Source organism: Stegodyphus dumicola, chromosome 12, assembly GCF_044657685.1.
Source record: "Stegodyphus dumicola isolate Sdum_Otavi_A_Nest chromosome 12, ASM4465768v1".
Taxonomy (NCBI): domain Eukaryota; kingdom Metazoa; phylum Arthropoda; class Arachnida; order Araneae; family Eresidae; genus Stegodyphus; species Stegodyphus dumicola.
The window spans coordinates 17,355,955-17,383,074 of NC_140779.1; the positions used below are offsets into that span (position 1 = coordinate 17,355,955).

The window sequence follows — 27,120 nt, forward strand, 5'->3', positions numbered from 1 at the left end:
GAAGGAGATTCTGTTCTAGAGAATGATTTGTTTTGTCATGAAGACGACAATTATTGATATGAAATTCATATTTCACGACACTCAAATATGTTTGAAGTTCATCCTCCGGTCATTATACTTCTATCTTAGTGTGACTCTATAGCCGGTGTGACTAGATTGATGTTTGGGTGACTTGTTTGAAATAATCTGCAAGAAGATGCCTACTTATCATGATCAAACCTTAGTGAAACATACATCACCTACACCACTCATGTAATCTTTTGTTACATAAGAAGACATGCAGAAATCTCTTTGCCCAATTCTTCTAATGCGGCAAACAGGAAAGAATAGCTGGAAAGATTATTAGTCCACAGATACTGTCATAGTTAGTCCTGTATTTTCATAAGCTATGAGCTTCAATATATTTAAACAAATATTGTCATTCCGTTTCGTTAATGATAATAACGGGCTCGAAAAAACTCTTAAAAGTTCACTATGTGTTGAATAGTAAAGGTTCGAAAGGACTCTTCAACATTCATTTATTTATTAAGTATTATTTCTTTCATAAATTCAGGATAGTATGCAAATGAAAGCAGCAGTTGTATTTGGGCGACGGATGAGTCCATAGAAATGACGCCTCAGGTTTGCAAGGTACAATCCTGCAAAGATTATAAAGTATGGTTTACATGTTAGACTGGTGTACTAGAGTGGCACAGGCTATATCTGCAGGATATAGATTGACACTGGTGAATCTATATCTGCAGGATATACATTAACACTGAAGAATCTATATCTGCAGGATATAGATTGACACTGGTTAACAAAAGAATTTAGAAGTAACTACTCTTTCAATTCTTGATCGTTATATTGGTCCTTGGCACCAAATCTATAAGAGCAATTATTTTAACAGTACTCACTGTTGGCTTACTAACTAAAAGGCAAAACTTCAATCTGTCGAACTCTTAAGGTGAAAAGAGGTTTAGCACAAAATCTGAAAACAAAACATCAAGAATGAAGAAAGGTGACATAGTAATCTGTAGAAAAGATGACGTTCTTCTTCTCGAATGGAAAGAAAAGCAAGATAAAGGTGTCAACAATTTATGACATTTCTGTCTCAATGAAATGTTTCAATACAATCTCAGTGTTAGGCAAAATTTGGAAAAATCCATTTAAATTAACCAGAAATTTATAATTTCAGCCTTTATTATAATTTTTCCTTCCGTTACTTTTGCAATGATTAAAGTTTTCGATATCGGCATATTTCTTTATTTCAACTACTCTATTAGACACAAATGGTGTCCAGTCCTTTGCCATCATTTTATCCTGTACAAACAGAGGAGTCTGTCTGAAGTGAAACATAACTCCCTTTGAATACATTTTTCAGGTAAAGAGCAATTACTGCACTTATTAATTCTAATCTCGGTAGTGTGAGTTTTTCAGCGGAAAACCTGTGGCTTTAGCAATCACAAAACTAGTGTTGATGTGGGGTCCTTCTTGAAACCCGAAATGTGCAACAGAATGCATATTTCGATATTAACATGGTCATATATTCTTCTTAATGACGTTAAGTGTTTCAGGAGAAAGACGAATGCTGGCAGCCTTTTGTTTAGCTGATAAGCATTTAGTTTTATTTAGAAATCTATAAAACTACTTTTATTCAAAAATGAGTATTTATAAACATTTTCTTGTTTAATTTATAAAACATGTAAAACATCCTCTAATTCTAGATAGAAGAATGCATAAATATATTTTTCAAGTTTTGGAAAGGTAGAAAATTAATTTTCTGACAGTGGTGAAGGAGATGTATTTTTGATACATGAAAAATCAAAAAACATTTTACATGGCAAAATTCCTACGGTATGTGTTGGTTCCTACGGTATATGTTTCTACGGTTGTATTCCTACGGTATGTGTATACTTTCGCAAAACCATTTTCGAATTTATATTTAATCTTTACTGCAAGGTCATCGTTAAAGCTCTTCTTCAGATATTCTCAGAGCTATCTATTTATATTTGTATCATTTTGTATTGCAAGAAGTTTTGCATAAAGCGATTTAAAACTTTCACGCATTAATTCCGTGTTATTTAAAAAGAATTCGTGAAAAAACAAAGAAATTAATGAAAAAGGCCAATGAATAAACCTTAAGTTTGTTAACTATAGAAATAATGGATTAAAACATATAGTTAAATTGCAATGAAAATAAGTAAAACGTCAATGTGTCATAAAAATATTTTCAATGGACTGGGTGAATAGCAAAATAAATGAAGATTAAAATTTGATTTAAAATAGTAGAATGAAAATTTAAACTTGCAATTTAAATTTAAAAGCATAAGCTGATACATTTATGTATAAATATATTATATTTCAAAAAAAAAATCGAAAATATTACGCAATTATCGTTAACACAGAATATTTAACATTATTGATCCCATACATACGGCAATTATTTTCTTCTTCTCCATTGGGACAGTCTTTCATTCCATCGCAAACCCATACTTTAAGAATACATTTAGCATAAGAATTATAATCGAAACTTTCGCCACAATAAAAGAAGTTGTTTTGGGGGCACTCTCCATCTGTTTAGAAATATAACATACTAATAAATATTTGTAAGAGATTTTCATGAACGTTTAATAAAAAGAGTAGATAGAATATGGGGGTTCTACGCCACAGGGATCAGGGATCCGTGGGATCCCAGAGGGCGTGCCTCCTGAGGCGCAGAGGGGGCAGAGAATTTACGAAGTAGCACGGAAGGGTTGCTACGTCATCAACCACGTGGCTCAAGCACGGGTGCGTTGCATCCTGTTCGTGACGTCATCCCGCATTATCACTTCGTATTATCTTGCTATTGTTATGTCAGACACATGTTTCATCCTTTTTGTGTAGTAATCCGGTTTCATGTACACGTTTATCGATTGACATAGAACTCCCCGCTGCTTTGATGTCATACTAAATTCGCATCCTGATTGCAGATACATGTTAGAATTTCTAGAACATTCTTTTTAGTTCAGCCACGACCGCAAGAGAGTAGTAGTCTTATCCATAGCGCTTTTTGATTGGTTCTCGTGGATCCTGAACAAGTTATTAACCATTATTTTTAATTGATTATACTATTTGACTTAATGATTAATATATTTAATGAAAAAGTTCATCTATTTACCTGTAAATTTCAATTATTTGTCCATCTGTGGCATGGGAAACCTGGACGATAACAAAAGCCGTGCTTTTATCTCATGAATCATATTATTTGATCTTATCTATCCGATCGTATCTATTCTCTTTGTTCATCTTTGTGCAGCGGAAACCAGCATGAGGCTGATGGATTGCACATAGGGAATTCTGTTCCATCTTGCTCAGACCTTTGAACATCCTCGAACATAATGAATGAATTCATAACTTTAAATTTATTTTGTTTCTATTTTAGGTTAAGATATTTTAAATTTCTCCTTTCTTTATCTTACAAACATAATTTAAGTATTTTTCTTTTCTTCTCGCCGTTAAATTAAATGTACTAATTTTCACTCCATATGTTTTATATACAAACATAAGATTTTCTTTTTTTCCTCCCATTTTTAAGTTTTACATTCTTTTGCCCTGCGTTTAACTTGCAAAAGTAATAGATTTTATAAAAGTAATATGTTTTCACAATTTAAATTTCTTTTTCTCTTTTTATTTTACAAAAGGTTTTTTCCTCTTCACTTTAATTTTCCTTTCCGTGTCAAGTTCACATATGATTTAATAAGAATTTTAATGCCGTTTTCATAAAACAAAAATTAAATTTATCTTCATAAATCGACCTCAGGCTAGAGTCAGTACTAGTAGGTTACAGTACTCTAGCGGCTAAGATTATGTCACAGGAAAGGGATATAGCCTAGCACTCCAAAATATCATCGTCTTGGAATCACGTGATTCTCGGAAAGGATGTGGATGCTGTCATCTTGGATGACGTAATACATTACAGTTTCGTTTCTTCTGTATGGCAACAACGATATTTCGCCATCTTAAACCACGTGTTTGAAATAGAACTTTTTTTTTCCTTTTTTAATAGAACTATTCGTTTAGTCACACTATTTTTGCTTTCATATTTTTACTTACATTACCTTTAGTCTTTAATCGTATATCTGATTATTTAAACTGTAATTATTTTTAATTGACTGAAAATATTATTTACATATTTATTTCAAACATAGGAACTTTTTATGTAATAACTTTTTGTGTAAATTTTGGGTGAACATTTCATACATACGTCCAAGGCATTTGAAGTAAAACTCTATAATGCAGATGTTGAATGTGTAATATTGAGACTTCTGTACGCTCCGAACAATGGCACTGAGCATATTATTTATGTTCTTTCAAATATAAAAAATCTGATGTGTACACATGACTTCATCGTACGGAATGTTAAATTATACGCTCTTTTTCCTGCATTTCATTTTAACTTATTGAACTGAATTAAATCTACTTCGTCGATAGCGCATAAACCACAATAGAATAAATGCGTTCTCTAAAATTCACTATATTTGTTTACCATAGCGACACGTTGACGCTAGGTTTGCTTAACAGGTAGGTTTGCTTTACATTTCATTCATTATGTAACTCAGAAGCCTCTAAAATTATATCATCTGAAGAATTATCCTATCTTTGCCACATGTTCTATTCAAATACTGTAATAAATCTAAAACGATTTATAAAAGAAATTAAACAAATAAAAAAGAAACAGTTTTTCAGAGACTCTTTAACGCTGCTTACCTAATCCACGTGCACTACTCGTAAACATTCTCCTGTGTCCGAAACAGACTGGCGACAATATTTGCTTATAATACGCAACATTTATTTCCCGAATTTCGTTAGAGACACATTTCGCATTCAATTAATTCCGTTCTCACTTTGCGACAAGGCAAAAATACGTAAAATCTCAAAATACCTTTGTAGGGTTTATATTTATTTTAACTAACATTTATTTTAAGTTTAAACTATCTTTCCTGTCAATCCTTACTTTCCCCTGGAACTGCCAATGCCAGAATATGTAAATTTGAGTAGAACGCGCAAGCATTCAAATTATCAGCGGAAGTAGTATGATTTAAATAGAAGGAAACAAGTTCGGTGAGAGAGAGTTATTCTTACTTAGCGAGCGCGGAGGTAGTTATAGAGATTTGAAAAACCTCGCGTTGCGGCCTATGTGCTTGGCGGGAAGTAGTTGCAATTGTTCCAGTGAGCTTCAAGTCTGCTGAATTAGCAGCCGTATTGTAAAACGCGGTGAGTTAGTTATTTGAGAGAGCCTCGTAGTTAGAATATTGTCTTTAATTTCTTTTCAGGTTTTTATTTTTATTTTGACTGCCGAGTTGGCACCGTTTGTAAGCGTCAAGAGAACGTAATTGTAAATTAGTACGTTGAATAAAAAGGGACTTAAACCCTTTATAAGACTCTGTGGTTTATACAAGCTTTCACAGTCACCTCTTGGTTGCGTGCTAGTTAGAGGCGCGCAACGTTATACCTTCATTAAAAACTGAAATATATAAAAAAAATAAAACACCAAATAAAATTAAAAGAATTAAAATTAGAGTTTCTGCGCAGAAACAAGCAATTTCGCCAGCAGGCAAAAAGACACATTTTTGGGTGCACAAGATTGAAAGTTTTCTTTTGGTCCCACTCTCCAAGAAGACACTGAAGGTTCATCGCTATTCTGCTAACTTTCAAACGTAAACAAATATTGCTGCTATAGTGAGAAAATTAGGCTTATCCAAGCACTTAAACAACTTTGAAATTGTTGTTAATTCTACAACTATCGCATGCAGACTAACTAAAGGCGTAGAAACGGGAAGAATAAAACCGAAACTAAACATAAAAATAACCGGAAGATAAGAACATCATAATTGAATAATTCTTAGAGCAAAATATGCGCAGCTTATCAACATATAAGAATAATAAACTGAGATCACGGAGCTGTGTAACAGAATGAGTATATATATATAAATTTATATACTTTTAGTAGAGCCGATTGCAATCAAAAAGGGAGGTGCAGAACTGCATGTTATAACAGTCCTACATACAAAATGTCAACGTGCTGAGGCTACTCGTTTTTGAGTTATACGAGATACATACTTATATACGTATGTACGTACATATATACGTACAGACGTCACGAAAAGATCTCTTCTGAATGCATTTTAAATCAGTTTCATATGTCATTTGGGAAAAAAGAGTCCTTTATTCGTATAGATGTCACGTATAGATAGTCGTATTCGTATAGACAGTCCGTTTATTCGTATAGCTGTCACGCAAAAACATCGTTAAATTGTATTAAATAGCCTTCAAAACGTATATTTTCATTGAAATATGATACCCGGAACCTTTCGTGATTACATTACTTCGTATAAGTAAGTAAAGAACTGAGCTCACGGAGTCGGGTAACAAAGTGGGTATGTAAATATATATGTTTGGTGCTCCCGAATGCAACCAAAAACGGAGGTGCACAACTACATGTTATAGCAATCCTATATACAAAAGCAGTATGTAGCAGTCCTATATACAAAATGTCAACGTTATGAGGCTACTCATTAGACGAGATACATACATACATTCGTACGTACAGACCCCACGCAAAGATCCCTTCTGAATCCCTTTTAAATAAATTTTATAATTTGTTTTGGGTAAAAGAGTCCTTTGTTCCGTCTTTACGTACAGATGTCACACAAAAACGTCGTTAAATTGCATTCAGTAGCCGTCAAAATGGATATTTTCGTTGAAATATGATAGCCGTAATATTTCGTGATTACAATATTTCCTTTACTTCGTACAAAGAAGTAAAAATGAAAACTATGATTAAAAAATCTTTATTATATGCGGCTTATGTGTCTGTTTGTCGCCGATAGTTTATTGGTTGCTTGCATAACTGTACTAGCCAATGGGGTGAAGTTGCCACGGCATTCAAATACTCCATATACACTGATACCATACATGCAGTTATCATTCTTTTAATTAAATTATCATGGTATTTAAGAGCATTTAAATATTTTTAATTCATACAATTGTTGTTTATTATGCATTTAACTACATTTACATATGAATTACCTAGAAACTTGCAAACGTTGATAGAATAAAGGAGACGAAACCAACTAACGAGTTGTACGTAGTACATCTCCTCAGGTAGGTCTAGTTATATATAATAATTTTTGACTTATGCGCAGTAGCTTGTTTGTATTAATTGTTGTAAAGTTAAAAATTTTGAAAACAATGCGTTCTTTATCACTTCAAATAAAATTTCATTAGCATCAAAGTCTACATGACCTAATTGCTTTGTACGCTATCTTAATTAAATTGCTAATCCAGTGAATATTCATACATTGATGCCCGACAATACTAAAGCTGATTGTAGTACATTATTAAACTGTATTTATGCATTATGAAGATTCCATATGAATAAACAATGTAGGAAAAGTTATTTTAAAGTGATTTTTAATGAATGAAATATTTTTGAAACAGGATAAAGATGTGAATGATGAAATGTTTTTGAATAATAATAATGATAATGAAATGTTTTTGAAGCAATTTATTTCATTTCTGTGTCAATACAATGTCTCAATGGCACGAAGGATCCATAGAAGTCGAATTGTGATACGAAATTAAATGAGCACATAATTGTTTTTACACTGGGCTGAATAATTCGTTTTTAAATGCAGTCTATAAGACGATATTCCAAATATTGCAACTTTACTTCTAATTTTCCTCACAACTGCTGTAAATATCACTGGTCATAATAGGAGTATTTTTTAATACAAATTCCGCTAACAACCATCAAAGCCATAAAAATGAGTGTCTTTTATTTAATAAATACAAGACACAAGTCTAGAAAAGGGCAACTGGAGTGGAGACATATCTAAAATATCATCGACGAGTTCGTTAACAGAAAAGAAAGCAAAATTACTCTTCAAAATGCTGAAATTAAAACATTTTATTTAAAAAATTAACAATTAATTTATTTTTGTTTATTTCCCTCCATGTCATTTTAATATTTTACAGATTAGAATTTTTTTTCGTTCTTGTGTGTGTGCTTTGATAACAGCGACCTATGTCACTTCTTGAAAACATAAAGAGTTTCGTTTTTTAAAGCAAATATTAAAAATGATTTTTAACCATTAAATCATTTTATAAGTTTATTTCGTTATTAATTTCCGTGGTGTAAGGTGCTTGTTCGAGAATTTGATTTTAATACATTTCTTATTGAATTAATAAATTTCATCTTAGAAAGTCTAAAAATATATTGAAAGAAGAATCATTTGAATACCAGATATTAAATACTATGTTGAAAAGGCTGGTTTAATTGTTTTAGCCCAAAAGGAAACGTTAGTTCCAAGTGAGGTATTACTATCGAAACGGCATTTTGCGTTGAATCACTATAAACGGCGTATCACTTTTCAAATTGTTGCCATCAAATATTATCGTTCGATATTATATTTAAAGAAATTAAATAAAGAAGAATCTGTAAGCATTTTTCTCACATTGTAAAAAATAACGCCACCTAGAGTTATCATATTTTTTCTCTTGTGCAACGACTGGCCTTCAGTAGACTTGGCTCGGCCACTACTAACGCCAGAAGTCGTGGTCACTTTATTAGGGAGGTACGTAAATTCCTGTATTCCTTAGCCTGCTATGAAGGGATGGACAGTTACAACCATGCCTTCACCGAGATTCGAATCCGGACCCTTTGGTATCGCAGTCGGTTTCCCTAACCTCTATACCGTCTCGGCGACGCCGTCAAATTTTGAATAATAAATAATAAAATTTTGAATAATGTAGTCCTCCAAACGACCATGGGCACTTGGAAGCTCGAATTTTAAATTTCGAATTTGTTTTATTATTTGTTTCATATTTTGTTAAAATTTAACGAATTTTTTTTTTTTTTACTAGCAAATAAACGATTTCAAAGTGAGCAGTGGCAATGTTGCGCGGGAAAAAGCATTTTTACTCCAGGATGCGAGACTGTCTGTCGGAAATTCTAAAGATATACTGTGATTAAATATTTTGTGATTTGTGCTGTTGAATCGAATTTTATATGGCGTAAGCGCCAAGAACGTGATATTTAATAAGTAAAGTACACATAAAAAGTTAATAATAAAAAGATAAAAATATTTTGTAAAGCTACCTTAGTAAGAAAAGTGAATATTGATGAATGAGCTGAGAAAGGAAGAGGGGGGGGGAACAGAAAAATGTATTCCAACACTTAACGCTGCTTCGGGAATTCTAAACGTATGCTTTTACAGTTTTATGCTGCTTTTAAAGTTTTTGTAATTTTACTGTTGAATTGTATACGGCGTAAAGAAAATGAAGAAAATGATGTTTATAATGGAGCTAAAAAGACGAAAAAAAGTGTATTAGTAGAAGTGAGTGTAATAGGCAGACTCCGAGCTCAGCCAAATCGTAAAATTCTCAAAAAAGCCTTTTGTGCGACCGTTAAAAATCTGAAAACATTCAGTTTTTTTTTTCTTTAACTATAAAAACGGCACTTAAGTTTCTTAGTGATATTTTCTACAGTATTTCAGCTTCTTTCCTACTATTTACTACTGTGCGCATTGTCATGCTGACGAGAATAGTATAATGCAAGTAGCAAAAGTTAAAATAATTATAGCATAATACAAATATATAAATAATATAAGTACGTAAGTAATGCGCACGGTAATAATATGATATAATGTAAGTTACTACAACTATGCCCCTGATAATACACATGGCTGTTATAAGCTACATTTGACGAATTGCAACACTTCAGAAGCTATAATGGTCTGCAAATCCTCCGTAAGCACGGACGTCTGAAACAAAGTTGGAAAATTACACAAAAATACATTCGCAAACCCGTAACTACAAAAATTTCTTAAATACTGCTTTTATTTTCTATTAGCCTGAAACCTTCCAGAACGCTATACTGTGCCAAGATATATACTCGATAATTTAATATAGTGCTAGAGTAAGAAATGTTTTTGAAAATGCAACGAAACGTTTAATTCATAAGGAAAATATAAACAAACGAGCTTATGCAAAGATTTCATTGTGAGGAATTCAACATAAGCATAATTACATATATCTAAACTATATTATTAATACAAGAAATACATCAATGTTTTTTAAAGAATCTCTTTAACACTTTTTTACACAACCAGTATACACTTCTGGTTAGGACCTATTTGCATGTACTACAATTAAGCATTTCACATTTTCTCTCTGTGCTGGTCATACGACTGGAGTCAATATGAAAGAAATCAATACATTTCATCACGGAAAATAAAAAATATACATTTTATACTCTTTACTAGAGTATTAATTATTATTAATTAAATTACAATGCATTTCATCTTTAAATTTCTCTGAACTCCTTTGACTAAATTTCCCTTGACAAACGCCATTCTTTGCCATAATTATCTAGCTGTTAACTGCTGTTTACGCAAAGTGGAATACTTCCGATAGAAATATACTTCTAAATATAATTTTAAATCTTACCTGCATAAACGCAATTGGAGAAAATTAAAACCAATGCGAAAATTTGCGCAAGATGAGATTGAGACATGTCTGTGTTGTTTCTTCGTCGAGCAATGATGAAAACTTATCAGAAATGGACAGCCACATCGATAAAAGAAGCCGTGTCCGTAAAAGGAGTTGAACAGTCAAATGTAAACTAAGATAATATATCTTAGATAAATTAGCCTAAAATGTAAACCAAAACGTTTTATCTGGGGAATTTGAAACTGTGGATATCGGACTGTTTCGTTCGTTCAATCCGAACAGACCTTATTAAAAGGGCAGTATTCCATTTTCCCTGTTACTATGGTCAGATTCCAAAGAGAAAAATTTAAGAAAATTTATTTCAGCATTAAAGTAATCAATGGGTAGTTTCGATCTTCTACTTTGATATGTTATCTGTCTTTAACAGAATTTAGTCGAGGTTTGCAAGTTTTACTTTCTTTTATTTTGAAAGCAGTTTATGCTTAATCTGCCAAGAATCAATCAGTTTTATCATAGTATATTTTTAAATGTTTAGTTATGCGAAATATGTGAGTCCTCTTACACTGATTATTTTTCAATTTCTCAACAGAAATATTAAAAATAAATATACTGTGCCATTTGCAAAACCTATTGTATTAAATATGCATACATAAAAAATATTTTAGATTGAAAATGGGTTACCTTTATTATTATCAAATTTTAAGTTATAATACTTTAATTCTAAAATTTAGTGGAAAATTTGAGCCTGTTTAAGAGAGAAAAATGTCTTTGCGTCCAGTCTTATTTCACTTAGTTTCAACAGGAAATTAGGATCCACTTTTAATTTTGTTCTGCATTTAATTTTTAAACATAACACGGAAGAAAATCCTTATTCACACAAATAGGTTGTGCAAAAAGGCCATCAAAATTTAACAGCTTTATTTGAAATACCTTTAAAGTTGTTTTTCGATTGAGAAAAAAGTTAACAAGTTTATTCTTTTTGAAATCTTCAGTTCGAGTTTAATCACAGGAAATTTCTATCATTTTTTATTTTTCTTCATGACATTTTTGAATTTAATAGTTAAAAATACTTTTTCTTTGCATACCACCTATTTTTCTCTTGCGTACCACCAGTGGTACGCGTACCACCGGTTGAGAATCCCTGCTCTAGAGCTACGAATACTATTCACAAGGCCAATAAATAATCAGTATTTTTCCTGAACATTTAATTCATTTGCAATATTAATTCTATTCTTCATTAAATGTTTAATTGACGGCTATTAAACAAATTCTTTGGATGTCTTCGAATGTAAGCTTTCAAATAGAAATTTCAGAAATTTCTTTTACATATATGTATATCCAAGAAGCTCTAAACATTATAAATTTTAAGGGATTTTTAACTAAAAATAATTTTAAATGAAATGCAGCCAAAGATGTTCTAGAATCATTTGCATGAAATTATGACAGAAGTAAAATAACAACGTCTAATGCTTTTCACGTTAATAAAACCTTCACACATTCCACACAAAATTATTATTTAACCATAATATTTAAGCATTTTAATTAAAACTTACAGTATTTAAAGCATACTTTTAGCTAGTTTTTTCAATCGAATTGGTTCCTTAAAAATGTTATAGAGTTCGATCTTCAGTGAGAGACGAATTAATCATTTTAGGAGGCGATTAACTTTGACTCTTAGGTAAATAGACTTAAAATGTAAAAAGAGGAGAAATGCCGACTATATGGTGAAATCATGTGATGTAAAAAAAAGACTTCAAGCTGGTCCGTCTGAAAGAGTTACAGCTTTTTCTGCTCATTTAACAACTTTTATTTAAAAAATGTTTCTTTAAATACATAATTTTGATATAGTAGTGATATAAATGTTGTAGAGAATTTTTTACGCTTTTATAAAGAATATTACATTTTACAGAGATTTTTCTGTGAAGAATAAATTTTTTTACAGTTGTAACATAGATGTTATAAAGGATATTTTCACTGTAAAATATTTAGAGAAATTAAAGCAATGTTGTAAAATAGTTTACGAAGAGTAATGCAAAGTTGATGAGCAGAATTGTTAGTGGTTACTTTCGGCATAAGTCTGAGATTCTGGGAACATTTTACAATTCAAGACAGTACTTTGCAAATTCTGAGAAAATGAAACCATTTAGACAAATTATTTAAAAAAATCAAGTTAAGTTAGAAAATAAAAATGGAACGAATAAAATAATAAATAAAATAATAAAGTAATAAAATAAAAGTAATAAAATAAGATTACAAAAGTAAAACTATTATCACTATTAATATTACTAACTATTATTATTATTACTACTAACTATTACTAAGATTATAGGTCACTTTTCTGACAGCTACTTTCATTAATAACATAAATAGCTAAAATACTATAAATAAAAATCTGATGTGTACACCACATGACTTCCTTGTACGGAATATTAAGTTATATGCATTTTGTCTTACATTTCATTTAAACTTATTGGATTGAATTAAATATACTTCGCCGTCAGCGCATAAAATACAATAGAATAAATGCATTCTTTAAAATTCACTCTCTTTGTTTACCATAGCAACGCTCTGCCGCTAGGTTCAATTAACAGTATTATATTTCGTTCATATTATAGCTATGTCTGTCTATGTCTATGTCTTATGACTTAGTAAGAGGCAATCGACCATTAATGGCCTTTACCAATATATTACATTTGACTTTTAAATGCTTGATGAATCGAGTAAGTTGTATCCAATAATATGGAAGGACTTGTGCACATGCTGTGCTAGAACTCAGAGATTACTAGCGACGGAGGCTCCTGTGCCGCCGTCCATAGAATAAGTAAACTTTGAACAAATGAGGCGTCGTGTGGCGCCATCTATTAGTAGGATATTATAACTCAGAATGCACAAAGTTTATATCATTTAAAGAATTATCTAATCGTTGCCACATGATCTATTCAAATACTATAATAAAGCTAGAACGATGTATAAAAGAAATTAAGAAAACAAAACAAAAAAGAAAATGTTTTTCACAGACGATTGAGTATTTCGCGTTCAATTAATTCAGTTCTTAAAAAGTCAGTTCATTCAGTTAAATCTTAAACACATTTTCCTCGAAAAATTCCAGAAAGGATTAAGCATGATTTTATTCGCAATAATAAATGAAGGCGTTATCTTTGTTGTTGCGAAGCTAAGTTTCTCTAGATTGGCAATAAATCCACTATTCTTCTGTTTCAAATGTAAACAAGCAATGGCCGCCATAAAAAAATATTAGGCTTAGCGGCACTTAAACAACTTTAAAATTGTTGATAATTCTAAAAATATTGCAGACAGATTTACTAAAGGCATAAAAATCTTAACCGGAAGATAAGAACAACATAATTCAATGATATTTAAAACAAAAAAATGCACAATTTACAAACATATAAGAGTAAAGAAATTGAGATCACTGAGCCGGGTAACACAGTGGATATATATATAAATATATTTATATACGTTTGGTACGGCCGATTGCAACCAAAAAACGAGGTGCACATCTACATGTTATAGCAGTCCTATATACCAAATTTCAACGTTCTGAGGCTACTCGTTTTTGAGTTATGCGAGATATGTACGTACTCACGCACGTACGTACATACGTTCGTACAGACGCCACGAAAAATTCTCTTCAGAATTCATGTTTTATAGTTTTTTTTTTTTTTTTTTTTTTTTTTTTTTTGGGAGGCAAAAGAGTCTTATTCTGTTCTTACCTACAGATATCACGCAAAAACATCGTGAAATGGCATTCGATAGCGGTCAAATAGGATATTTTCGTTGAAATATGCTGCTTGAAACCTTTCGCGATTACAATACTTCCTTTTTATTTCGTACAAGGAAGTAAAAATGAGAATTATACTGCTTTGAGATTGTCGCTGTTTATAATAAAATGGTTTATTAGAATTTCACATTTCTCGCGAAGAGACTTATTTCTGAGAATATTCCTTTACTTTTAATATTATTTATTAAGTTTACTTTTAATATTATTTATATGACAGTGTCAGGATAGCCTATTATACAAAATTATGCCTTATAATGAATAAAAAATTTTATTCATTTTACAAAAAAAAAAAATGTTCCGTGCGTACGGATTCCTTATAAACTGAATGCACAAGTCCGCTGAAAAATGTATAAAATTTATTATTATCACAACATATAAACAAAATGTTTAAATTTCATCGGATATTCGTACAATACCTCACAGTAGTTATCTTTTAAACTACAAAAAACATTCAACAGAAGTAATTCAAAATAGAGAAACATAAAGAAAGATAATCCGTTTTCACCGCGAATTCATTACAGTTTTCTAAACAAAACTCATAAAACAAATACTGAATTCTTGGATCTTGGATCATTGCTATACTTCTGGCTTCAGCTACTAAGAGCTCCTACCAGTAAATAATCTTTAAATCATAAGCCATTAGGGTTGTAAAATTAAAAGGTGTGTTGAAAAACACACCGTGCCCAAGGGCGAGATCAATAAATGATAGAACTTATAAAGTATTTCTCCCACTTACCTAGCGTGCCTTCGTGGTGTAACGGTAGCACTCTGGGCCGGTATTCCAGAGGTCTGTGGTTCGATTCCCGGCGAAGGCGTTGTTATTTTTTCATCTCTCCGACCTCCGAAAAAATCCTAATGACTCTACAAACTCATAATCTAAGTTTGCTGAAATCCATATCATGGCATATCATGCGATAAATACTGAATTGAGAGGTTTTCCTCCTTTTTATAAACTTTTTAAATCACGCACGAGATTGTTCTAGCAGTTTCTCGAAATCAAAAAGACATATGTATTTATTAAATGTTAAATGCTCATGCTCTCGTATTTTTAATTTTCTGGCTTAGCTTTCTTTTAATATTCGTCACGCGCTGCACCGCACGGGGAATAAAACAATTTAATTATAATTCTACTAACATTAGCTATTCAAATACCAAATCTGTAACAATATCCATTTTAGTGGAATAATGGTTTAGTCCACCAACAGTATCAATAAACAATATTACAAAAGGTTTACTAATAGCTGGTAAAGATTCCATAAGACCAATTTGTTTTTGTTTATACTTTTTGTTAATTTGACATACTTCACAATGCTTACAATAATTTCTAACATCTTGGACAATTCCTGGCCAATAGTATTGAGGAGATAATAAATTTAGCATTGAGGGCACACCAATATGACCAACTTGTGGATGTGCTTTTTCAAGTAATTTAGTACGAAGAGATATGGGAATTACCATTTTATACAGTTCTTATGTTTTAATAGTTAACACATCATTAATTTTCTTATATTTAGGATTGGAAACATTATCTAAATTTTGATGTTCTTTAATTCCTTCTAATGTTAAAGAATTAACTTGCAAACTTAAATGTTGACAGATAGGATTTCTAGTCAGCATATCAGTTTCAACAGTAGTGGACGCTTTTTCATATTTAATATCAAAATCATACATAGATCATTTCAAAGACCATCTAAATAATCTGTCTGTAAGATGTTTACTATTTTTGAGCCAAACTAAAGCAGCGTGATCAGTATGTACAGTATAATGAGTACCATGTAAATAATAATAAAATTTATCGTTAGCATCGATAGTAGCTAAACACTCTAATTCAGTTATTGCATAATTTTGTTCAATTTTGTAGGTGTATTTCTAAGTACACAGTGCTGCAAATTTATGAAACTGCATGTTTTTGGTGTCTAATTTGAGAATTAAGAAACATAGAAACAAACCATTTACAGATCATGTTCACTGAACACTTCTTTAATGAATGCGACATAAAATGCTTCTAAAATTCAACACAAACATGAATTACAACAAAAAATTGCACTCTTAACCAGTCTTGAGGAAACGGTTTATCGCAGTTTTTTTTTTTTTTTTTTTTTGAGGAAATATGGGTTGGTAACATTATACAAGTTGGTTCTAATAAGGGATGTGTCCACCCCTAGCTGCAATACATCCGCGGCAGCGATGTTCCATGCTGTCAATTAAGTTGCCGGTGAGTAAAATGTGAAGCAACGACCAGACACAGTGTCTCCCAAAGTCTAACCTGTCTCGTAAGGTAGTCCCAAACATAGTCTATCGGATTCTGGTCAGAGGATTGAGCTGGCCATTCCATACGCTCCACACCGTGACCCCTAAGATATTCTTCAGCAACCTGAGCTCTGCGGTCGCGCATTGTCGTCCATCAGAAGAAATCTACGACTATAGGGTGAACATATTGTTCAAAAATCTCGTCTCGATATCTCACACCGGTCAAAGTTCCACCGTGGAACACAGGCTAATTTGTGTGACAACCGAGAGTGCTTAGATGCATCTAAATACACAAGGTAACCAAAACCCGTTCTTGCCATTCCTGATATGACATTAGAAGAGTGAACCCCAACGTAAAAATAATCGCCAAACCTGGCAATGAAGTGGTTAGGATGGGGGTCCGGACATTAACCAAGAGTATAAAACCGCGTTGCATCGGTACCTCAAACATAACTCACATAGCGACTCATTGAAATGGAAGTGTCAAAAGCGCTCATTCGAGTTGTTTGCTGTATAATTTTAAAGTGGGCCTGTTAGCAGCCGAATAAAGTCGCCGAATTTGCGAGGCCTCTGGGGATGATCCCGTTAACGAACGAACCGCTAGGCAATGGTTCCAAAAGTTCAAGTCAGGGAATATGTCTCTAAGTGATGCACCACGAAGCGGTGGGCCAAAACCTCTGGACAATGAGGGCCCGAGAGCAGCCATAGAGAGTGACAGCAGACAAACATGTGATGAGCTTGCTGCACACATCCAGGGATCTGATGAAACGATCAGACTCTGTTTGCACCGTATAGAAAAGGCATACAAGCTGAGCAAGTGGATATCCCACTCACTGTCTGATGCAAACAAGGAAGAGAATGTCTCTTCCTGTTTGTCATTGCTTACACAGAAACTCAGTGCCTCTATATTATATTTGATCGAGTACTCACCAACGAGGAAACCTGAGTCCAGTATGACACACCCAGACGGGCCTGTACTCGCAGCAGTTGGAACGTGTGCATCAGGCACTGATGTATAAAGAGGCAGCATTGGTCAATCGTAACGGTGTACTACTCCTCCAAGACAATGCGGGGCCTCATGTGTCTCGGGAGGCCAGGGACACCATCCAGCGACTGGCCTGTGTGACACTTCCGCATCCACGATACTTCCCAGACCTCCCACCAACAGACTACCAACTTTTCTATTCCCTGTACAACCATCTTCGCAGGAAATCCTTCGACAACCGGTCACACCTCGAAATGGCCCTCACGGATTTCTCTGCGTCCAAGAAACCTCAGTATTACCGTGATGGCATAGTACAGCTAGCCACTCGATTAGAAAAGGCACGGGAAGCCGATGGGGATTACTTTGAGGATTATTACTTATTTTGTGATTTTTTTTTCTTTCTGACTGTCTAAAACGGCAAAAACATTTTTGGTTACCTTGTATATCAAAGCTGCCAGTTTTGTTTAACTATAGACGTATAATGTTAACTGGCTTTTTCGACAGTCCTAAATCTAATTCAGAATCTCTGAGAGAATGCATGAGAGAGGTGTATATGAATCACTCTGAAATGTGTAAACGACAATATCTGAATACTAATTAATAGTTTTTTTCCGGAGGGGGGGGGTAGGCGGCGGCAGAACTTTTAATCAACCTGAAAAATCGTAAATAAATATTTAGTAAAATTTTCTTTTTTATTTCCTAATTTATCGCATGTTGCATGTCATGAGTAACTGAAAAATGGTGAATTGGTTTTATAGACCTCTTTCATATCATTTACATAACTGATCAAACTTGTGTTCTCTATTTGTGTGCAGAATTATTAATTCACCTACACACATGACAATCTAAGAGTGAAACAATTTTGCCCTAAATTGCAATATGTAGTATTAGAAAAGAAGCTTTTATACACTGTACGACAAAAGGCAGGAATTTTTTCTGAATTGATTTTAAAAGTGTTTTTCACTGCAGGTACAATAGAAGTATTAAGCGAATTTGATAAATCTGCTCAAACACATGCTGGGCATTTTCCTTCATACAAATGTGTGCTTAATGCAATTAAAAATTCGGTGTCTATTTTGTCCGATCACTTGACGAGTCTTTAAAACTGCTAATTATTAGAAATTTCAGTAGAGGTTGAATGCGAGCAAACGTGCTGGCTGCATGGTTGATTTTCGTGGTTTAGCCCTATTTGATATGTGAACTTTCATTGATAAAAGCTCCTTAGCTTAGGGAAATACCTCTTGTTTGTTGCCGTATACAAATAACTTGACTTCATTTGATTTGCGAATAATATACGTTTGCAAAACATTAGAATAACTAGAGATTATAGAAGTTTCGAAACTGATTTTTTGTCCATATTACATTTGTTTCCTATTCACATTGGAATTGTTCTTGCCAGAAGGTATTGCGTTGTATTATTTAAAATATATAATGTATGTTACTCGCATTGTGGGGAAAGACGCATCCACCGAAAAATTCTGATATTCTAGCATGTGTAGTCTTTCACTTGCACGTGGGTATCTCGAAGCGGAAATTTTTAATTTCGAGTTTGTTTTGAACTTATTTCAGCCTTTCTATTCAATGAATTTAATGAATTTAGTTTATTGAACTTATGATTACGAATATCCGAACTTATGATTACGAATATGATTACGAATATAAATGATTACGAATATCCGTGGTTTGCAAACATACGGTGATAACTATAGAAAATAATTCAATTTGCATTAATTTGTATCATATGATACTGTTGGCAATCAGCAAAAGATAAGTCTTAATCTTTCAATTTTAACCCGGCCATTTGAAAGCAATGTGCTGCCAAAGCCTTATAAAGAATATTTATTGTCTAAAAGCTCTAACGTATTGCCATTCATAAAATGTATTCAAGTTCAAAGTTAATTAGTCTTTCACTGGTTAGCTAACGTGGTGATATAAAAGCAGTAAACGCATTTCTTATAAGTTATTTTTTCCATATTTTAATAGAATTCAATTCAATAAAACTGCATTTAAATCATGAGCTGACTAATTATAATTATTAAATATTTTTATGAAATTATACTAGCTAGACATATTAAAATTCTTACATCACTTTTCGGAATTTTATCATAAAATTGTAGGACATTCGCCGGTCTAGCTGTATATTTTCAAATAAGTAATTATAGCAAATATAAAAGTATGCGCGGCAACTGATAACATGCTATGGGTAAATCCAAAACTCTGCTCAATATAGTTCTGAAATTTTGCTGTTGTAATTTATGCGGCGTAATTTCGAAGGTAGCGATGCTTTTGAAGTGTGTTAAAAACACAAAGATGCTGTTTTAGCAGGAGTGAGTCCAAGAGCAGATTGAGACCATGATCAACGAGAGCATAAAAACTTACTAAAACGTCTGATGCGAAATTAAAATCTCAGTTCTTTCAGATTTTCTTTTTCGTTCTCTTTTATGTATTCCTTTACACCAGTGATGCCCAATCTTTGGCCTATCGCGAGCACATTTCCAAAACATCAACATTCTTGTTAAACATATTTCCAAGCTTATGTGATACAGCTGAAATATTAATGTCGGCAAATATGTTTGAGATTAATAATGATATTCGTTGAACTTGATGGAAATCAGAGGAGCGGAGTTCAAACATTTTTTTCAGTGCTTTTAGGTTTTCCGAGTACTTCTCTATTTCAATTTCCTTGTGGTTATTAATATGGCTTGATAAATTCTGAAAATGGGTGAAATTTTTTTCTTTCATCTGATTTATCCACAAATTTATCTGAAAAGCAGTTATAGTCCCAGTCAATTGAAAAAGGGTTTTTCCTTTCCCCTGAGATCTTCCTTCAGTTTTTTTCAGTTTAGCTGTTATATCCGTGAGAAGATACAGATCCGATAAGCAATTATTATCGTCCAATTCTTTATAACTTTCGGTTCCGGTTTCCAAAAACTGCTTTATTGGTTAAAGAAGTTCTAGAAATCGTTGAAGTACTTTTCCCCTGCTAAGCAATCTAACATCGGAATGAAGCAATAATCTCTTAAGACTCTTAAGACTAAAAATGCTTACCATATTTTAACAATTAAGAAATACGAATGAATGGTTATTTTTAAAATATTTTTGTTCATGGTAGCTAATCGGGCTGACGAGCACATACAAAATGATCGGTGAGCACAAGGTTGGGCACCGCTGCTTTACACTAAGCAAACATTTGGTAATAAATTCAATTGTAAGTGTTGTAATAAAAATATGGAAATCGTAAGATACTTTGTATTGGATATAAAAGACACTTTGAACAATTTCCGAAAACAGTATGTTATGTAATACACACATTTAATGTCATGCTTTTATTTCAGCATTTACAATAATATGAACAGTTATTGAATCTTAAGATGACAAAACTGTCTTTGTATTATTATTATTGATTACCCGAATAATCAGATTTTAAGAAACATGAAAACGGTGGGAAGAAAAAGTGTAGAATTTCACTATCATAGATTATTTTCATAACACTGTGTTCTTTTACATCGCGTTCTTTGAACAGTTTGCAAAGAATATGTTAAACGTTCGTGTTTGCAACAATAATCGTTTGTTGACAACAAACAATTAAATGAAGAATTTCAAGTCGTTTCCTCTTTCTTGGGAATTTATTGCGAATCTTTAATTTGGTTTAATTTTCGTGCGAATTTATACTTTCTTTAGAAAACTTGTGTTTAATTATTTTTCCTTTTATCATCTTAAAGGTTCATTTGAGCATGAGACCATCATTCCCATTGACCATTTTTTATTTCTTGGGGAGTGCTATACTTATTACGCGGTTCATCACTGCGGAGGGAGTCGCTGAGTCACACCTGTCTTTAACCACCGGAAGAGTTAAAGACGCATTTATCATAAAGAAGATATTTATGAAATTTCGTGAACGTACAATTTTGGCTGTTACAGAAGTTTCCACAGACACATTTCCTAACACTGGCCCATCTGAAGGTTAAATTTAAATAGCAATTTAAACACATACTTATACACTTGAGTATATTTTTTTTAATCCCCATTCTGATCAGTAATGCATTTTATTGTTAAATTTATTAGTTAGGAAATCTATTTTGAAATTGCTTTAAAATGTTTTACAACAATAAATTTTCTACTGTTATTTATTTTCCTATGGTCTGTGTAAATTTACAAAGAATCAAATGGTTTTGAACAAAAATTTACATTGTAATAAAAACAAAAAATAATTTTATGCTCATTACAATTAATTAATAGCAGTTATTTTTTTCTCCAATAGATATATTTCTATATTTGGGTTTGCAAGGTCGTTATGGCATTCTTTGGTTTTAGGATTAATGTTCTAATCCAGGGTTTCTTAAACTTTTTTTCAATCGCCACCCCTTTTTATCACTGAGATGTTTTCGCGACCACCAGGACCCATAATATATAAAAAAAAAATTGTGGGACCCCCATAAGTATTGCGCAAATCCGACACACGCGTCAGTGAAGCTGTCAATTTTTTCACTTGTACTGCAATATATTATTGCAAGTTTTAGATCATTAACTTAAATTTTTAATTTTAAGACATAGAACAATGTGAAAATTTTAACTAAATAACAGACGTGATGACAGCATCGCGTGCAAAGCAAGAAAATGAACGTTTATATTATAAAAAAAAATGCGTCGAAACGTTTTCGTTTCTTTCTTTGTCTGTATTGTCTTATCTTTATCTATTTTCAGATACATTGTGTAAAGATATTTGGTAATTGTAAAATTATTATAATAAGTTAAAGAAATATAAAAACTGCTAATATTTTTGGCGATCCCCTTGAGGGTCGCGACACACAGTTTAAAAAACCCTGCTCTATTAGAAATAAACTTTCTTCTGCCATATGTAATGAGAATAAAAACTAATCATAATCTTTGTTATTAATATGTATCACCAATAATGAAATTTTGCAAATATCAGCAAAATTCAAATATTAATCAACATGAAAGCATCAATATACAAACGAATTTGTATTTATATCGATTGTATGCAAGTTAATTTATACAGATAGAATAAAACTGAAATTTATAGCATTCGAATCCTGAAATTTTGAGGTTCCTCCTCAAGGGCCCGCAAATTATATTTTTAAATAAATATGTTTAAAATGGGAAGTCGGTTGATAATCTATTCATGCCAAGTCACGAAACGTTCTATCCCAAGTCAACACCTAAAAATGTTTTGTGTAACATGCTTTTTAAAATGCCACGGAAACGTTCAGTTTGTTTTTTGTAAAGAAAATTCAAATGTCAGCAAAAGATCAGACAATGACCACTTAAGCATGGATGTAGCTGCATTACGCCTTCGTATATGAGAAATAAAATTAGTGGAATGATATTTTGTTACGTTTGTTCGGTTTCGTAATAGTTGGAATGCCCGCAGACCCGACAAGAGTTCGATGAAATTAATTTATCCAAAACCAGTTCCAAATTATCCAATAATTTATCCAGTTCTGGCATTTTTCACAAAAATGTATGCGTACACCTCTTCTCAGTACGACATAGCGCAATCAAGAGCTACTACATGAAACTACTAAGAACATTAAACACAACGGAGAATTGCGTCAGTTTTCACAGCGATAAGCCAGTACACTGATTTGTCAGCACTATGACCTTAGCACTGTACACAAGCTCTAAACTAAACCGAAAACTGATGTCTTCTGGTCTTATACAGTTTTCTCGTCTTGCGAGAAATTTACAGTACCTTCGATTTCTTAAAATTCCTGAAAGGCAGAGACAGTTACAATTACTCACTAGAGTTACAAATACACAGAAATCGGACAAATTTACATACCGACTGCATCAAAAGATCCCAAAATATTCGCGAATATTGGCAACTTTCGACCATTTTGCACAAAATGTGACGAGAAAAATTAGTCGAGAACAAAATCGCTAGATTCATGCCATCTGGCCAATTTCACAAGACAAAAATTTACCTCCATTTTAAATGGAGTTATACCAGTGACCTGTAACCCTATTTTTCTAGCAAAGCTTTATAGCGGCTCCGGTCTTCTTCTTTACACTATACAAGAGATGATACAATTTACCTAAAATTTCACTAAATTTACATACATTCAAAATTCGTAACAACACCCCTGAAAAGTATAGATGTTTATATTATTTAATAATTCGGTACAATTCCGTTATAAAGGCCGTAAAAAATCTTCAAACTACTGTTAATGCCCATGCTGCCAAAAATAATTACGGTAACCCTAATACAAGAAGGGAAACATAATAGTAAATAAATATCTAAGATTAGATTTTAGTTTAGATGAAAAGTTAACTTCATGTAAATACATTTTTTGTTATTATAGTTTATAAACAAAAGGCTAAACATAACTGAAATTAAACGGGATATACGTATATATATTTTTTTTATGTCTTCCAACATAGAATATTTCTTTTTTTTTTTTGTGTGTGTGTGTGTGTGTGTGTGTGTGTGTCTGTATGTGTGTGAGTGTGCAAGCGTCTGTACATAAACTCGGACAAATAATAATCGAAATGCTATAGAGCAGTGCCACTTTTATTACGCCATTTAGCACTGCCCCACAGCCGCTCTACTGTTTGTCTATGACACTCACCTTCGGGGTCCACAAAATTGTAGTTGTGTTTGACAGTAAAATGTTCAAAAACTGCATTTTGCACTTCATCCGACTTGTATGGTTTCCAGTAGTCAGTATAAATTTTTAATGCTTCCTTCTGCGATGTTTTCTTTTATGACGTTCAATAAAGTTTTCGCCGATCGCTCTGGAACAGCGATTAAGAAGAAACATTCATTCGATTCTCTGCATAATCCGCCGAATACACATTGTGGCGGAAGAACCCGTCCAACGTTATTCTTTCTTCTACTAAAAACGCTTTCTTCCACTTCAATGACTTTGCCCCAACCGCCGATTTTCAAGTTAGGCCGAGTAAATAAAGTTGCAGTACACACCTCACGCATGTAACTGTTCCAGTCTACAGTTGTATAGTGATTCATCTTCAGCTGGAGTTCACAAAATTCAATAGATGTCATCTCCTGACACCAAAAATAGATGAACCTATCGATTGCAAGGAAGGCGATTTTCGATCCTTCGAACCAATTTTAACTTCTTAATCCTTTCTTCTCATTACAGGTTTCTTTCCTGCACCGCCATTTCGCTACTGATTTCCCGCTAAAGCATAATTCCATCTCGTGGTTCTTCGAACATAATTTTCTATCATGAATGACGCCTGTTCTTTGAAAAAATTATATTGCAGTCTTTTCGTCATTGGACAATTCCCAAACTGTTAAATCCATAGCTTTATAAGAAAAGTATTAAAAAATTAAACTAGTACTTCAGTGGCGACTTATAAATATAGAACTATTTAAATTTGCGGACTTCAGCACGTTCGCTAAATTAAATGAGAGCGTTTCCTAGATTTGGCGCTTTTGCGCATATATTTTCGCTGCAATTTTTTAAGGTCCTAAAACGGATAAGTACCAATAAGGGTATATAAATTTATACTAACTATGTCTGTAATAACTGTAGTATCTGTATGTTTCGTAATATATGAAAATACGTTTTTCTCTTGTTTCCTTCTATAATGTTCAGCTCCTTTTAAACCTTATTCGGGATACCTCAGATAAAATATATAACTTACAGCAGCTTTTTTTTAAAGCAGGCATAAATGGAATGAATATCCCGCGAAAAACTAAGAAGTAGTTAATTATACACTGTTTTAACCCTTTCCTGCACGCTACCTTTTAAAGTTGGAGTTTTGATTTAAAAAAAAAAGGTAGGCAGTCTAATTAGGCCTAGAGGAGTACACAAGTATAATTTTGTGAAGATGGCACTTACCGTTTTAATTCTGTGGGTGTGCCTAAAACGGCACACTGATTGAATAGAGTTTCGAAAAGAGTGCTGAAACGAGCATTGTTGTCAATGAACTGACCGATGAAATGCGGAGAAACAAAGAATACAGACTGTCAGTTGTTCTAGATGATCGGTGATCCCGGTCTGGACACACCTAGGGTTCGCCGTTTGATTTTAGGCAAGATTTCAAGGTAAAAATTTAAAACTAATGTAGAATAAGGAGATTAGCATACAGCCAAAAGAATAACATAGAAATTTCTTTTCAAAAAATTCCGTTTATTGGCTAAAATAATCTGGAAAATTTCTTTGAAAAATGAGGGTCTTAAAAAACTAAACATGGCTAAAATATATGGACTGGTTTGTGTTGAGCTGCCATCTACTTTAAATAAAGAATGTTCAGAGTAACCTATAAATCCTTTTTCATTCAATGTTTCTGTGCGTACAAAAGGAAAGTTTTAGGCGTGTCCAGAACGGAGACACTGTGCCGCAAAGTTTTAAAACTATTACAAAATTTTAATTTTAAATACATTATTGTCATTAGTTGCAAGATATATGTTTTACATTTATCTTTATCATTGAGTGTATATATATATATATATATATATATAAGAATAAATAAATTTTAAAATTGCTTTTGCGGACTTTCCGGATATATTTTCTGTTTTGAAACCTAAAAGAACAACTACAAAGACATTCCCGAGCTTATATCAGAATTTCCTAACTTCTGAAGAACAATCTGTGTCAAACAGCAACATTCCTCATTTAAAGCCAAAAAAGAAAACGCCTAAAGAACCTCGGAAAACTCCCTTTAATGAATACGAAGCTTTTTCAAAAGACCTTTCCTAAACTTTTCTTTCCAAAAAGCTATATTCCTTACAAAGATTTTCTCCAACGCTATCCGACTTTCCGAGATTTTCATGAACATTATATTCGCACAAAAGAGGCCGAAAAACAGAGAAAGATATCCTCGAACATTGTGAAAAAGCAAACTCGCATCGAAATATTTTATACGGGATGGATTATTTTTGCAGTTTTTATTCTGTTTATCATTATGGTATTTTGTTTTTTGATTTTAATGGTCCCATATTTAAGAAAGCGATGGCCTATACGAGAACGAATGTTGGAGGAAGGGAATTTAAATAACCACCGCATTCAACAAGCGTTGGAGAAAGGTAACTCTGAAAGGTTAATCTAAATCGAAGTGCAAAAGGAATTAGAGCTAAGCGGGAAAAAAAAAAAAAAAAAAAAAAAACATATAAAACCTAACCAGTGAGTGGAACAAAACACAAATTTTTATCAAAACAGAGAGACAGATTCGAATACAAAAAGAGAAATAGAATATTTAAGTCAAGGAAGGACAGATCTTTTCAAGCCCTTGTGACCCTCAAAATCTGCAGATGTTTTTAATCACGGTCCTTCCTTGACTTAAATATTCTATTTCTCTTTTTGTATTCGAATCTGTCTCTCTGTTTTGATAAAAATTTGTGTTTTGTTCCACTCACTGGTTAGGTTTTATATGGTTTTTTTTTTTTTTTTTTTTTTTTTTTTTTTTTTTTCCCGCTTAGCTCTAATTCCTTTTGCAGATCTGTTCAAGCCCTTGTGACCCTCAAAAGCGGACCTGGCGACACGTAAACCGTCGAAGGCAATTTGTTGTAGTAATCTGCCACAAAATGTCAAGACTGTCTGTAGAAAATGTAAATAGTACGATTGAAAGCTGGTGAATAAAATAGTTTGCCACAAAAAGATTTCATTTATTACACAGCAGAGAT

The 27,120-nt window shown here is 32.7% G+C and overlaps 1 protein-coding gene across 2 annotated transcripts in view; it reads right to left on the reverse strand.

The window, feature by feature from the left end:
- LOC118204623 (uncharacterized protein CG3556-like) overlaps positions 1-10,629 on the reverse strand; it is a 34,609-nt gene extending 23,980 nt beyond the window's left edge. The window contains exons 1-2 of one of the 2 annotated variants that reach the window (XM_085827502.1): positions 10,471-10,628; positions 2,418-2,555 (exon numbers count right to left, since the gene is read on the reverse strand). In XM_085827502.1, the coding sequence (XP_085683628.1) occupies positions 2,418-2,555; positions 10,471-10,537 (205 nt within the window). In that variant the 5' untranslated portion in view covers positions 10,538-10,628. Of the gene's footprint in view, positions 1-2,417; positions 2,556-10,470 lie in introns of both variants that reach the window. The other variant, XM_085827503.1, reaches the window with a different exon arrangement.
- Positions 10,630-27,120: the final 16,491 nt, after the last annotated feature.